The sequence below is a fragment of the Phocoena sinus genome, chromosome X (assembly GCF_008692025.1).
Source record: "Phocoena sinus isolate mPhoSin1 chromosome X, mPhoSin1.pri, whole genome shotgun sequence".
NCBI classification, from domain to species: Eukaryota; Metazoa; Chordata; class Mammalia; order Artiodactyla; family Phocoenidae; genus Phocoena; species Phocoena sinus.
In genome coordinates this window covers 92,396,178-92,409,922 of record NC_045784.1, presented here as the reverse complement: position 1 = coordinate 92,409,922, position 13,745 = coordinate 92,396,178, and the positions used below count along the sequence as shown (strand labels likewise).

Here is a 13,745-nt window from a genome sequence, read left to right as displayed (position 1 = left end):
TGAGGGGGCCTGGGTTGGCCTGCCAGAGCCCTGTCACCCTTCTGTTTATGTGCCATCCCAGTTGATGCTTGCCAGAAGGAGCTGACAAAAGCCCAGACGAAAGTCTGTACCCAGACCTTCACTCTGTGCTTAACCCAGGATCCTGTGGATGACATCCTTGACACAGTCATTGGAGGAACACACCCATATGTCACTCTATAGTAGTAAACAGAGAAAGGGCATGCCAGCGTCTGGGAGGCAGGGATGTTCCAGATACAAAGCCTCAGACATTACTTTTAAAGACAGCAGTTTCTAAATTCTCTGGAGATGGGCCTCTGTAAGGATACCCGTGCTTTTAAAACGGCCACTTGGAGGAGATACAGCTGATCTCAGCACCAAAGTGGAAAAAAATCTAGAAATGGGAGGCTGGAGACCCAGGTTTCCCTCTCAGGTGCCACTTAGAAGTTCTGCACCCCTGACCATGTTTCTGTACGTCTTTGGGCCTCCATTTCCCAAGAGGTTAGGCTAGCTGATTCCTAGGGACCCTTCTAACTCAGCTGCAGGAGAAGGGCAGATGCTTTCCCAAATTCTCCCTTGGAGCTAGTGTCTAACATCGGCACTGATTGGAATCCCCTGAAGAGGAGGGTGATGTGATGAGCATTTTTGTGTGGGCTTATCCTTCCAGGTGGCCCCGGTACTCTAGGGCTCCAGGGAGTTCCAGGCCTGAAGGGGGACCAAGGAAACCCCGGCCACACCACAATTGGGGCAGCTGGCCTCCCTGGCAGAGATGGTTTGCCAGGCCTACCAGGCCTACCAGGCCTACCTGGTAAGTTGTTTGTTTCTCTCTTTGGTCTTGAGATCCAGGTGTGATCCAGATTGCAGAACAGTCCTGATTTTTGAGGGAGGGAGCATGTCACAGGTTAGGGACCACAGCAATCAGAGTGTTCACCAAGGAATAGGCAAGTGAGGGCCATCTCGATGATCAGACACTACCTAATGCCTTCTGACTTCGTAGTCATTCCGTTTCCCCCTTCACTGTTCTCAGCCCCTAGGCCTGTGGTCTTGCAGCTCCTGAAGGAGCAGCATTGGCTCTTTCAAGCTTTCCCTGGTCCTCAGGGCTCCAGCGGGGCGGGCTGAGAGTCCAAGAAATGGGAAGCCAAGCCTGGATCCTCAAAGTGGCTGCTAAAAGCTCATTTAGAGGGCTTATTCTCCTTAAGTCAGCTACCTGAGTATGAGATTCTAGATTCTAAGAAAAAGGCTAGAAATATGCCCCGCATGTTTCTTTGTAACCTGCAACCCCTGACCACTGCAGCTTGTGCCCATCTCCTCTTTTGTCCTAAGAGGACTTCCTGGGATAGACATGGGGACTGCTGAGTTGCTGAAGCTGCCTTGGTTATTCCCATATCCCCAGTGTCTAGTCCAGTGCCTGGAACGTAGTAGACATCCTATAAGTAGTAGTAGTAGAGAGAATTGAGCCAACAGAGTTTGGACTTGCTACAGACTTTGCTCCTGTAAGTTGCCAATCTTTTATGTTTTTTTCCCTAAAGGTCCAGCATTTGAGACGGGAACTCTACAGAGCACAGAGCCAGGGTTGCCTGGTCTCCGAGGAGAACGAGGTCCAAAAGGAAACCCAGGCCTCAAAGGAATCAAAGGTGACTTTGTCCTCTTAGGTTTCTTTGTTCCCCAAACTCCCTGGAGAAGGCCCTCTGGGAAGAAGCAAACTAACAGCCTTGGGAACCTGAACAGGACGAATCCTGGATCTTGAGTGGGAATGTGATTATGCGACTGTTGGAAGTGCTATATTTGGAGCTCTAAGACTGAGGCTGGCGGTTGAAGTCACACAGGACAAAGTGGCCCCCAGGCTACTCTACCTGCCCCCTCCACCTGCAGAAGCCACTCTGCACATTCTGCAGCCCCTCTCAGTTTGCAAGGCCAAGGCAGGAAGTCACTTATGATTACCTTCAGCCTGAAGGAGAGGTCAAGACCTGAAACTCTGGAAAAGCCAACTGGCTCCAGGAAAACAACTCCGGTCCCCACAGATTGACTGAAGGATTGATTGATTGCCCCAGCCTTCGGCTGCCTTGCGCTTTCCATCTTTCTGTTGTCTTTGGGTCATTCCTCCATTTCATACTCTGAGAGGCAGATGCTAAAGTGCAAATAAATCACTTCATTATAGCTCCAGCCCAGGGCAGGGTGGAGGAAGAGGTGAAAGTACTGGCTGAAGAGAGGTTTGGGTATACCTGGGGGTTTCATGTACCTGAGATCTCTCCTGTTCTCTCAAGGAATTTACAGCTCTCCTCGACCTCAAACAGAGAGGGTTTAACTCACTCCTCTCCTTTCTCATTGCCCTATCATAAAATGGCACTACCTAAGTATAGGAGCTAGTTCAGAAATTTTTGAAAGCCCCATCTCTAATTTTTAGATCCAGGGAAGGTGGTTGAGGGCAAAGGATATTAAATTTCAAGTCTTGACCTACGATGTCAACTTTGGCCCTTCCCTGACTCACTGCAGAGCTAGTGTGCTTCTTGATACCATTCTCATACTTAAAAACAGGGCCAACTCTAATGCCTCCCCTCCTATATTCCCATGGGACCAGAAGGTTTTTTTTTTTCTCTCTCTCTCTCTCTCTCAAGTCTGGAATAGTGATAGTGATTCTCAGGTGATTCACTGGGCATGAGGATCACCTAGGGGAAATTACTACAAATTAGATTCTTGGACCTGGCCGCCTGAGAGTCTGATTGATTGGACCTGGGGTGAGGCCCAGCAAGCTGCCTTATAAACAAGCATCCCAGGTGACTCAGGCAGGAGGTTCATGGATCACACTCAAGAAATGATTATTTGGAGAACAGGCTGTTGTTTCAGAGTTTCAGGGATTATCGATTTTCTAAAGGTAGGAAGAGGCCCTTCAGGATCTTAGGGAAACTCAGAGTCACCTCTGTTGATCCAAAGTCTCATTTCCTAGACCATAAGCATGGAAGGTATAAGTGGCTGGGCTATAGTGCTAGTGACTCCTTGCTGTCTCTTCAAAGATGCTTTGCTGAAATCTCTGTCATCAATTTATTTGGCATTTGTCCCTGTGTACAAAAGACAGGGGAAAGACATTTTGGTGAATAGTATGTTCAAGTGGCTTGGATTCCAGACTCTCAGTTGGTTAGTATAGGTCAGTGGTTCTCAACTCTGGCTGCACATTAGACTCACTGATGGCTGGGCTCCACCCCAGAAGACTGAAATCCAAATCACTAGCACAGATGTACTTTGATGGAAAGAACCTAGTTCATTCGAGTCTGTTCTCTGCAGGCCTTCTGATTCCCTCCATGGAGTTGTTCAGGTCACGAATTACCGCTGGCAGGTCTTCCTTCTTCTTGGAAAGATGGCCCACTTAGATTAATGTTGTCTTTTTTTTTCCTCCAGGGGACTCTGGTTTTTGTGCTTGTGATGGTGGTGTCCCAAACATTGGACCACCTGGGGAGCCAGGCCTACCTGGGCCACCAGGTCTCCTGGGCCTTCCGGGCCTGAAAGGAGCGAGAGGAGATCCAGGCTTTGGGGGTGCACAGGGCCCATCAGGAGATCCAGTAAGTCTTACCAAACTTTGGCCCTGAGGGAGCAAATGGGAGCTTTTAAATGCCCCTCACTCCTCACCAATCACTTTCCTAAAACACATAAAAGAAAGATGGGGATAAAGCAGACCTTCAAGGTTTTGATCCATAATATGAAGAAGTCTATCTAGGTATCTTGAAAGTCCCTTTCTGCTTTAACCTACCTATGTTCCCTTCCTTCCTCCCTCCCTTCCTTCCACAAAATTATTTGCATTTGCCTAGAACTGTGCCAGGCCCTGAAGACAAGGTTCCCATCCTCAAAGATTTCAAAATTTAGAAAGGGTAAGGAAATAAATGGGCAATTATAATCCAAGATGATGACATAATCCAGTGTCCAGAACTGTGCCAAAATGTACCCACGGACCTGTTTTAGGTCAGACCTATGCGAGGTGCCAGAATCCTATGAAGTCTGCATCTCCTCATCATTCCCTTCTGTCTTTTTGTCAGGGTGTATTTGGGCCTCGAGGTCTGGAAGGCCCCAAAGGAAAGAAAGGGGAAGCGACTCTCAGTACAGGATCAGGGATGCCAGGAGATCAGGGTGATCCTGGTCTCCAGGGGCTCCCTGGTGAGACAGGAGCCCCAGGCAAGGACGGAGTACCAGGTTTACCAGGCCTGCCAGGCTTTCAGGTAAGTCGATTGTTCCTGGGTAAATAGTGCTGTAAATCCTCACACCTGACTTGGCAGGTGGGCGGGTGGGGAGTATCTGATGGCTACTTCCTGCCTCTGCCACTGACACTTTTGTCTCTGTGCTTTTCCTTTCTGTAAAATAGGAATCTTTTTCTCAGAATGGGTCATTGGCTCACTTGATAAACGCTAGTGACAACTGACCACGTCACTTAAAATGTTTCAGTTTCTGAGGAGCTTTCCATTGCAAGTAATCCAGCTGCTTTCTATGACCCCCCCCCCACCAGAGTTGTCCTTCCCCCTCACCCCCACCAATCTAGAACCTTTTGCATTATCAGATCACTCAGGGTTGACAAGCTTCATTCCCATTAACTCAACTCAGAAGAATTGATTGAAAAACTAGAGTGACAGAGAATTTTAACCAAAAAATAAAGCCCTGCTCATACTGGTTAGGTATTTCTTTCCTATGGTCAGAGGGCTCTCCAGATAAGTCTCTTAAGTAATGATTCATCCTTTCCTATGTGTTGTCTAGGGTGATGGTGGACAGGGCTTCCCAGGTGAAAAGGGGTTACCAGGACTTCCTGGTGAAAAAGGCCGCGCTGGTCCAACTGGCCCCCCAGGAATTGGGCTACCAGGACCTTCTGGACCTCGTGGGCTTCCTGGAGATAAAGGAGTAGATGGATTCCCAGGGCAACCAGGCCCCCCTGGGATTCCAGGTGAGTCAGGGAATCAGATGGCTTTGGGCTTGGAAAACTGACTCCTTGAGGGTAGATATGACCCAGATGCGTGAAATGCGTCATAAGAAGGCCAACTGGATTCACTACTTTCAATCCTCTTGAGGGTTTTCATGTGGAAAAAGGATCATACTGTGGTACAGTTACACAGAACAATATAGATTTCAGCCCTACTAAGTGAAAAACTTCCTAACAGAGCAGTCTGAAAGTATAACAGAATGGCCTTGGGAGGTTATGAGCTCATAATCCCTGGAAGATTTCAAGCAGAAGCTGGATGACCATTTATTACAAGTGCCATGGAAGTAATGAGTGGAAATTGGACAAGAAAGGTATCCTCTAAGTTGTATGGTAATATCATCAGTAGGGAAGAGCCTTTCCTTAATTCATGAGATCTCAGATTGAGAAGAGACCCTAGTTCTATCTAGTCTGATCTCCATTTCATACCTTAAATTCCTCCCATTTATATAACTTCTCTTTCTACTTGAATTTTAGTAATTATAATGAGTGACAGCCCTGCTTATAGATCAAGGTACTATGCTATTAACTTGCCTTCCTGCGTACAGCTAGAACAGTTCTTCATCCTAACTTCTATGTTTCCACAACTTCTATGTTCCCATTAGTGGTACCACACTTCTTGTAGTCATCTGAAGTTTGAAAACTTGAAATTCATCTCATATTCTTCATTTGCAATGCCTCCTATCTTCTTCCCTTCTTCTTCTTGGTATTAAGCTCATTATCTCATGCCTAGCTAACACCTATATGCTTGTTGGAATAGATGGATGGATGGATGGATGAATAGATGGATGGATGGATGGAAGAATGACAACTTCCTAAGTAGTTGTTCATTTCCTACCTCTAGACTTTCCACTCAATTCCACTATGAACACTGCTGCCAGTTTAATAATCTGTAAAGAGCTGGTTCCGTCATGTTACTCCCCTAGTCCAAAGCCACAAATGTTCTCTACTAAATAGAGGATAATGTTCAAACTCCTGAGCCTAGAATTCAGAAGTCTCCAAACATGGACACAACCAACGTTTCTAACCTGACTTTATCTCATACTCTTCATGATTAAAACAAAACAAAACACTAAGACAACAGTATCTTTCACTGTCCCCATAAACAATATATTCATTTCTAACTCCAAGATTTTGCCCATGTTGCCTTTTTCTTGAATACTCCTCCTCTTTTCTCTATGTACTCACATCCCATCCAACTTTCAGGGTTCGATATAGGCCCTAATTCTTCCACTAAGCTTTCTCATGACCCCTATAGTATGTCTTTGCCGGTTAGATTGTATATTTCCTTCCATTAATGCTTTTACTTTTTCCAAATGCATTGTAAGCCTCTGGATACTAAGGAAGGTGAGTAATCCCTTTTAGTGTTTCTCAACTAATATACATTTACAGAGGAAAGGGCCTTTTCCATAACCAAGGAGCTTTTTCTTAGACCTATTTCTCCTCTTTCCACCTCGTCACCTTGAAGAATTACCAAAAAAAGAAGACAGGTACCAGGTCTTGTAAAAATTGATTTCTTTTAAAATGTACTTTTGTGAATTGGTCTAAGAAGGATTACAGTACAAGTTAAAAATGGATGATTCAGGATTCTTAAACCCAAGTCAGTATTCCAGTCCAAGTCAGTATCCCCATTAAGGCTGTGAGGAATTGTGTCAAACAAAACCATTCGGCCTTTTGGAAGTCCTGGTGTCAGCTATAGCTTTGCTTCCAGCTCTGTTCCCAGAGACATTATTCATGGTCATTCCACCGCCCCTCCGCTAATTGGGTCTTCGTTCTAGTTCAACCCATTTTGCAGGCAACTAGGTTTTAAACTGAGTTATATTAACATGGTGCCTGTAAACTTAGATATGCTCAAATCTGGATATTATCAACATTCCAACTGCTTGGAAACAGGAAGCCCACAGGAACATTTCTGTCCTAAACTTCACTATCCCTGGACCCAGAAAGTTCTCAGGAAACTAGTGATCTAGAAAGCTATAGCCTGGGAGATGCCTTATGCAGAAAATGTTCTTGTTGCCATACCATGACTTTCCAAAAAATTACTTCAATTAAGAGCATTAGCTTTCTTTTTCTCTCTACAGCCACCAAATATAACTCCTCAAACCTAGCTTTCTTTCCACACAATTGTAAAAACACTTAACCTGTGGGCCCTAAACATTTGCATTATGGCCATTACTGTTGCCATGAAAGATGAAGATGCTGTTCCTAAATGTACTCACTCCAACTGGTGGTGGCTCAGGCTAGGACAACTACATTGCCAGGAAAGGGAATGAAGTAATCAGAAGCCTTTCAACCTAATAGTGTGAATTATTACAAATCCTGGGCAAGGAGACAACTGGCTGTTTCCAAAGAGGCTCTGATCCAGATGCTCATAGTAATCAGTCACCCTGGTTATCACGGCAGCGGCTACTGTGTCCTTGATCCCGTGTGGATGCCAGCTTTCTCGACTCGGTCAAGACAGGGAATTTGATCGGTGGGCTACAGACAAGACTTCCCTTGGGCCTCAAGGAACTTCTGTCCCGGTTTAATTTTCTTCTTTACTTGTTTGGTCTAGGTGACTGCTGCTGCAGGGAGAAGGTTGGGCAAGGAGACTTAGACACAGAGGGAGGTGAGAGGTAGTTAGGTCTAGAGGTTCTCAAACACCAAATGATGGCAACCCACCCCCCCTTCCTTTTTGTTCACTTAATCTTAGACACTCACAGTGGTCTGAGTACCACACTGGAGGCCCGGGCTGGGGAGGGGTGATCCTAAGGCTGGGGTGCAAAGACTCACGCTGACACCGCTGCAAAGTCTCCTTAGCACACCTCTCCTGGGAGGGAGGACAGAGGAAGTGGGCATGCAGTCTCTGCGAGGGGCTGGCTCCTTCACTGTGCATGTTGATGGCTTGGCTGATCTCTTCCTTGAGCATCTTCATTTATGAACTTAACTGAGGCCATGACTTGCCTTGGGAGGTACCTGGAAGGAGCCACACATGTCTGATATTTATTCATTGGAACCAGAATCAACTGGATATTAGAAACTTGATAACCAGAGGTGCTTTTTTATTCTGAAGATGAATTTTGTCATTAATGGGGAAAATTCTGAATAACTAGGTCATTTGTTGCACTTATAAAACAGAACAAGGGTAGAGCTGGTTTCTGCTTTGTTGGGGAGAAGGCTCGGAATTCAGGGATGTAAAGTAAAAGACAGGAACGTAAAGTAAAAGAGTCAGGTAGCAGTATGACTTGAAGTCCTTACCTTCTCACCATTTTGACCCTCTGCTTGCAATACACAAACGCGGTGTGTTGTACAGGGCTGGTCCGAGGCAAAGGGAAGTATGTCCTTGATTTCCTCTGGGTTCTACTCATCTTCCCTTTTCTAAGTATTTTTCCTGCCCTGGAACCTTTCCAGATGCCTGTCCTTGGCCCCGTCTTCTAAAGATTTTGTTTTGCTCTGGCTATCACAGGTGAAAAGAATCTATGAAACACATATGATAAATTGAAGATGGATGGCTTCATGTTTGGACCTGGCCCAGAGATATTTGTATTTTATCCAGTTTGTTTTTTAAGACATAAAGCAATGGAACTACAATGTTTGACACATTAGAGTCAATCAGCTACTGAAATAGTTGGGGCAGGAGGGTTTTCTGCAGGGTCCCTCTCATGATACCATCTAGCGAGGCAGTTCTTCAGCCTAGTCCAAAACCGAGCACAAGACTGGCAGCCCTCTCCCCACGAAGCATCTCATCCATCATAAAGCATTTCCGCAGTAAGGAAATAGCCCTCCAAAATAGCTCCATCATTTCAACATCTGGCAGGATGGAGATGGGTATGACTACCTATGGAGGAAGATCAGGCTTGTGGCCATCTTTCCACCTGTGAAAATATAACTATAGGAGCCTGAGGTCTAGAAGGTAGAGAGTTGCTGCCCAGGCTACAAAGTAGTGTCACAAACCTGACTGAGGTAGAATCCAGGGGATGGCCTTGCGGGAGCTCTTCTGAATACTCCTCCTTAAGTAAGATACTAAAACACTAGTATTCACTGAGCACATCCCAGGGTGCCAGGTGCTGTGCTAAGTGCTGTTAACACTATTCCATATAATCCTCACAAGCACCATATGACGTAAGTAGCTCCAATTTTACACATGAGGCTCAGAGAGGTTGAGTATCTTGCTCATACAACTAGTTAGTAGCAGAACTACGATACAAGCTCAGCTGTGTCTGGCTTCAGAGCCCAACCTCTTAACCAATACGTTATACTGTTCAATTCCCAATTTTGATTTAGGACTAGAACAGGTGGGCTAAAATGCCATCAAGCCTTGAAGTTGGAAAATGGAAGCAGGACTGGAGGAGGAATGCTAGCCAATCCAGTAAGCAGTCGGAATCATAGGTTGTATACATATCTTTAAGAGATGCAATTTGTGATTTATTTTACGTACAGGCAAAAGCTATAGCAGTTTATTAGAACTGTGGACTCTGGCTTAAAGTAGATCTCAGGGGATTGTTTTAATGAATAGGCAAGACTGATTTTAATTAGCAATTGTTTATAAATGGCATTTGAAGGAGCCAACTAACTATTTGTTCACTGGTATCTTATTAAACCTCCCCCCTGTGATCTTACAGACGCTGTATTTGCGCTCAGAGTGAGCAAGGAAGAATTTGCCAGGGGAGGGGCTCCGCAGGTCAATTTCAATGTCTTGAATAGTGAAATTGACTACCCTTTCTCCCTGAGTAGCAGAGTTGACAGTTTCAAATGAGGAGCTGAGGGAAGGGTCACTGTCTGCCATGGCCAAGAGAGTGGCCTTCAGTGTTTACCTGGTACAGACATATGGGTCCATCTGACCAAGGACAATCAGTAGATCTCAAATAACGCGTGTCAGAAGAACCCAGTGGTTTGGGAAAAGCCTCATTCCAAGAAAAGAGCAGTCATCTGAACTTGAGAGGTGTTGGTTTCAAACACTCCAATCTAGTGATGTGGGCATAATAATAACTAACACCAAGCACGCATCCTAGGGAGGGGCTCCATCTGAAGGCAGGGTGAATAGGCAACTGCCGTTTGCTGCTCTTCCTACACAACAGGAAACTTTGTTAGAATGAGATGTCCTGACTCGGACACTAGGGGCATTCTTATCTGTGAGAAATTGCACTAGGAGTAACTCCCAAGAGCTTCTGATGCTACGATTTTTCTGCATGGGCTCCCAGCTTCTGGGTGGGAAGAATAACTTAGCTGTTCCATTCGATGGAATGGGAGTAAAGGCGCATGCTAGGGGGAAATCGTCCCTGACTCAGGGGGTTCACCACCTGCTCACATGTTACCATTTACAGGTATCACCTTGCCTTGTATTATTCCTGGGCCATACGGTCCATCAGGATTCCCAGGAGCTCCCGGATTCCCAGGTATGGAATGAGGCCAGAAAAAGCCACTGAGCAATAATCCTTGTAAGGGCCATGCACCAAAGGAAGCTGAGGATAGCCTGGTAGCATTTGGGGATTCACATTCCTTCTGAGAGGGCAGCCTTGAGGATTGAGGAAATAGAATGGCTGCTAGAGAGGGCCGTGTGGGGAGGTGAGAATAAGAGAGGCTCTCCAAGAGCTTAGAAATTTTTTTTGTTTTTCGGCCGCACCGTGCAGCTTGTGGGATCTTAGTTCCCCAACCAGGGATCGAACCCATGCCCTCGGCAGTGAAAGCACGGAGTCCTAACCACTGGACCACCAGGGAATTCCCGAGACTAGGATTCTTGACTGGACATCACAAATCATAGCTAGCCACACCGACTTTCCTTTCCCCTTACCACTCATATTTGGGTTTTCAGGCCCTAACGGGGCCCGTGGCCTCCCTGGGACTCCAGGCCAGCCTGGATTGCATGGAAATAAAGGGGAGCCCGGAAGTCCAGGATTGGTTCACCTCCCTGAAATGCCAGGTAAGAAAAGGAGCTTCTCCTCACCTGCTTCTCCTTTTGTGTGAGTGTGTGTTCAGATTGTGGTAGCCATCCACCCACTATAGGAAGTTAGGTTTGTGCTCTGGTGTAAGTGGGACGGTTTTGATTTCATACTCAGGCAAGAGAGCTTAGAGCTATAGAATGCCAGCATCTCAGAGCAGTAACGGCCATTTGAGGAGGAAACTGAGGCTCATATGGAAGGTGACTCACCTGAGATCACAAGGTCACTAGTGATAGAGCCAGGACTCTGCCACATGGTCTGACTGCAAGTTCTATGGCAGTTTCCTGGATCAACTCCTTAAAGGTCCGAGAAGGAGATTCAGATGAGTGAGAGGGAAGTTGTCATATTTCAAAGACTTCGCTCACACCCTGTCATTCCAACCTGAGCTTCATTGTTCTGCACTGCACCAGTGGTTCTCAAACTGTTCCCTCGGCCAGAAGCGTCAGCATCACCTGGAAACTCGGTAGTAACGCAGTGCCTTGGCCCCTTGGCAGAGTTACTGATCAGAAGCTCTGCGGGTGGGCCCCGCAATCTGGCTTTTCCCAAGCACCCCTGCCCCAGGAGACTCTGATGCACACTCAGTTTGAGAACCACGCCTGCTCTGCAGCCTGGGGCTCATCTGAGGCCACGTTCCCTCGGACTTATCAGTGCTACAGATCCGTCTGCCACCCAGAAAGAGGGAGGCATGACTTGGCAGGAGTTAGACTCCAGAAGAGACCAGGCCTTTGACAGGAGGTCCCGGGCGTAACCTGTGCTCTTTGGCCACTGTAGGCTCCCCAGGAGCGGGTTGCTGAGCTCTGCCCGCTGAGCTAGAACCTCCTCCAGGGCACACGGGCCAGTCCCTGCCACTGGGCAAGTCTTCCCAGGACCAGAAACTCCTGACCTTTAAGGGAAGCGACACACATTACTAATATGTTAGCTTTTGTAGTAGGGAAAAAACCTGTGTCAGAGTCCTCTCCCCAGACCTATCACTTCTAAACCTCCATGGCCTTTTATTTTTGCCTCTTTACATTTAGGATTTCCTGGACCTCGTGGAGAGAAGGGCTTGCCTGGGTTTCCTGGGCTCCCTGGAAAAGATGGCTTGCCTGGGAAAGTTGGCAGTCCCGGCTTACCAGGTCCCAAGGGAGCCCCTGGTGACATCATTGGTGCTGAAAATGGTGCTCCTGGGAAGCAAGGCCTACAGGGACTGCCAGGAGACAGAGGATTTCCTGGAGACTCTGGCCTTACAGGACCCAAGGGTGACTCCCTTTGCCCCACTTATCTGACAGTCTACAGAAAACCTTTCAGTAACTGCTATACTTGCATGAATACCTGCGTGACTCTGGGGTGATGGATTAATTAGGGGCTTGAAATGAAAAGTTACTCTGTTCTGTCCTTCCCTTTGTGGAACTTTTTCTTAAATCACCTGTGTCCATTCTCCTGTCTTAGTAATTCCAGAAGTATCTATAATCCGTAGTCAGATTTCTTGCAGAGCCTGTGATTAGCAACAAGGCTTGAGCTGACAAGACAGTGGCCCGTGGGGTGCATCCTGGGCAGGCTCTTCCGCTGGAAGTTGGTTTGGTAATCGGTCCCTGCTATCAGTCCAGGCTGTAATTGTCTGGCCCTTCCTTTCCTTAGGTTTGCTTGGGAAGTCGGGCTTGCTGGGCCCCAAAGGTGATCGGGGCAGCCCTGGAATACCAGGCCGCGCAGGACAGCCAGGCCCCCGGGGATCTGATGGTCTATTCGGCATCAAGGGCAAACCCGGGCTCCCAGGAGCACCAGGCTTTCCAGGCACTTCAGGTAGGTCCTTCAGAGGAGGAGCCCCATCTTGACAGACTTAAGCTAAGCCCTCCCCTCCGCCCCCCACCACCCCCACCGCAACCCAGTGCCCTGAGGGTCAGTAGCAGCAGTGTGACAGGGTCAGAGTTGACAAGGAGACTGACTTTCCTAACCTCTCAAGTCGCCCTCGCAGTGCCAAGCCAAACCGATCGCTGCAGTTTAGCCTCCAAAATGTGACCCCACAATATGCTCATTCCCCGCCCCTCCCCCGTGGCCTCCGTCCCCCTTTTCAGGCTTCAGCCTCCCTCCTGCCTTCCTGCCCTCCTTGTGCAGGTGGGCCTCGCCCCTCTCCACCGCCCTCACTGGGGCCGGGCGAGGAGCTCAGGCGGAGAGGGTGACCACCGTGCTGGCAGCCTGCCTCTCGGGCCAGCAGGCCTCTGAGGACCCAGGGCCAGAGTGTCTTTCACTCCACAGCGGGGCCTGACACCCCCTGGTTCCAACCTACTGTCTGCAGCTTGCCTTTTTCTCACACCCCCCTCTTCACCCTGCTGTCTGCCCCGACTCCCAGCCACGTGACTGAAGTTGAGTTTTTGCAGAGCCACTAATATCTTTTTTACTTTGTCCTTCTGTGTTTCTGGGGTCTTCACATAGGCTGTCCAGGTGAGAAAACAGCACACAAGCTCACAGACTAACACTCCCACTAGCTTGGCCTCTTGGGGAATTATCTTACTACACACTATAACCTGGCAAGGCCAGGGGTCCCTGAACTCATGCTGTGGGGTTGGCCCCCATTGAATTTCCTTCCCTTGTTGTGGAATCCCCTTCACAGCCTCCCATTAGAATCCTGGGGCTCGCAGCTACTTGATGCTTTTCAATCCATAGAAGGCCAAGTCAGCCATTCATTTAGGTCCTTGGGGGCCCAAATACCTCTGTCGTCACTGATTTAATCCTTTGGTTTTTTAATTTCCTTGCTTTGTACCTGAACATTCCACTTTGGCAGCAGCTCAGGAGGTTAATCCCATTGAGCAACTTAAAGCCTGGTGAAAGAAGTTTCAGAATACCTAGGATACCAGATGGGCCTTGGGGATTTCTACAGTACTTGGCACTAGGGGGTCTTTCAA

At 47.6% G+C, this 13,745-nt stretch overlaps 1 protein-coding gene across 2 annotated transcripts in view; it reads left to right on the top strand.

Annotated features, from left to right (window-relative positions):
* The window catches only part of COL4A6 (collagen type IV alpha 6 chain), a 279,711-nt gene that overhangs the window by 242,466 nt on the left and 23,500 nt on the right, over positions 1 to 13,745 (top strand). Inside the window, exons 19-28 of one of the 2 annotated variants that reach the window (XM_032620899.1) lie at positions 665 to 805; positions 1,527 to 1,631; positions 3,391 to 3,551; positions 4,023 to 4,202; positions 4,732 to 4,915; positions 7,503 to 7,556; positions 10,252 to 10,323; positions 10,740 to 10,847; positions 11,883 to 12,104; positions 12,484 to 12,645. In XM_032620899.1, the coding sequence (XP_032476790.1) occupies positions 665 to 805; positions 1,527 to 1,631; positions 3,391 to 3,551; positions 4,023 to 4,202; positions 4,732 to 4,915; positions 7,503 to 7,556; positions 10,252 to 10,323; positions 10,740 to 10,847; positions 11,883 to 12,104; positions 12,484 to 12,645 (1,389 nt within the window). The remainder of the gene's footprint in view (positions 1 to 664; positions 806 to 1,526; positions 1,632 to 3,390; positions 3,552 to 4,022; positions 4,203 to 4,731; positions 4,916 to 7,502; positions 7,557 to 10,251; positions 10,324 to 10,739; positions 10,848 to 11,882; positions 12,105 to 12,483; positions 12,646 to 13,745) is intronic. The other variant, XM_032620898.1, reaches the window with a different exon arrangement.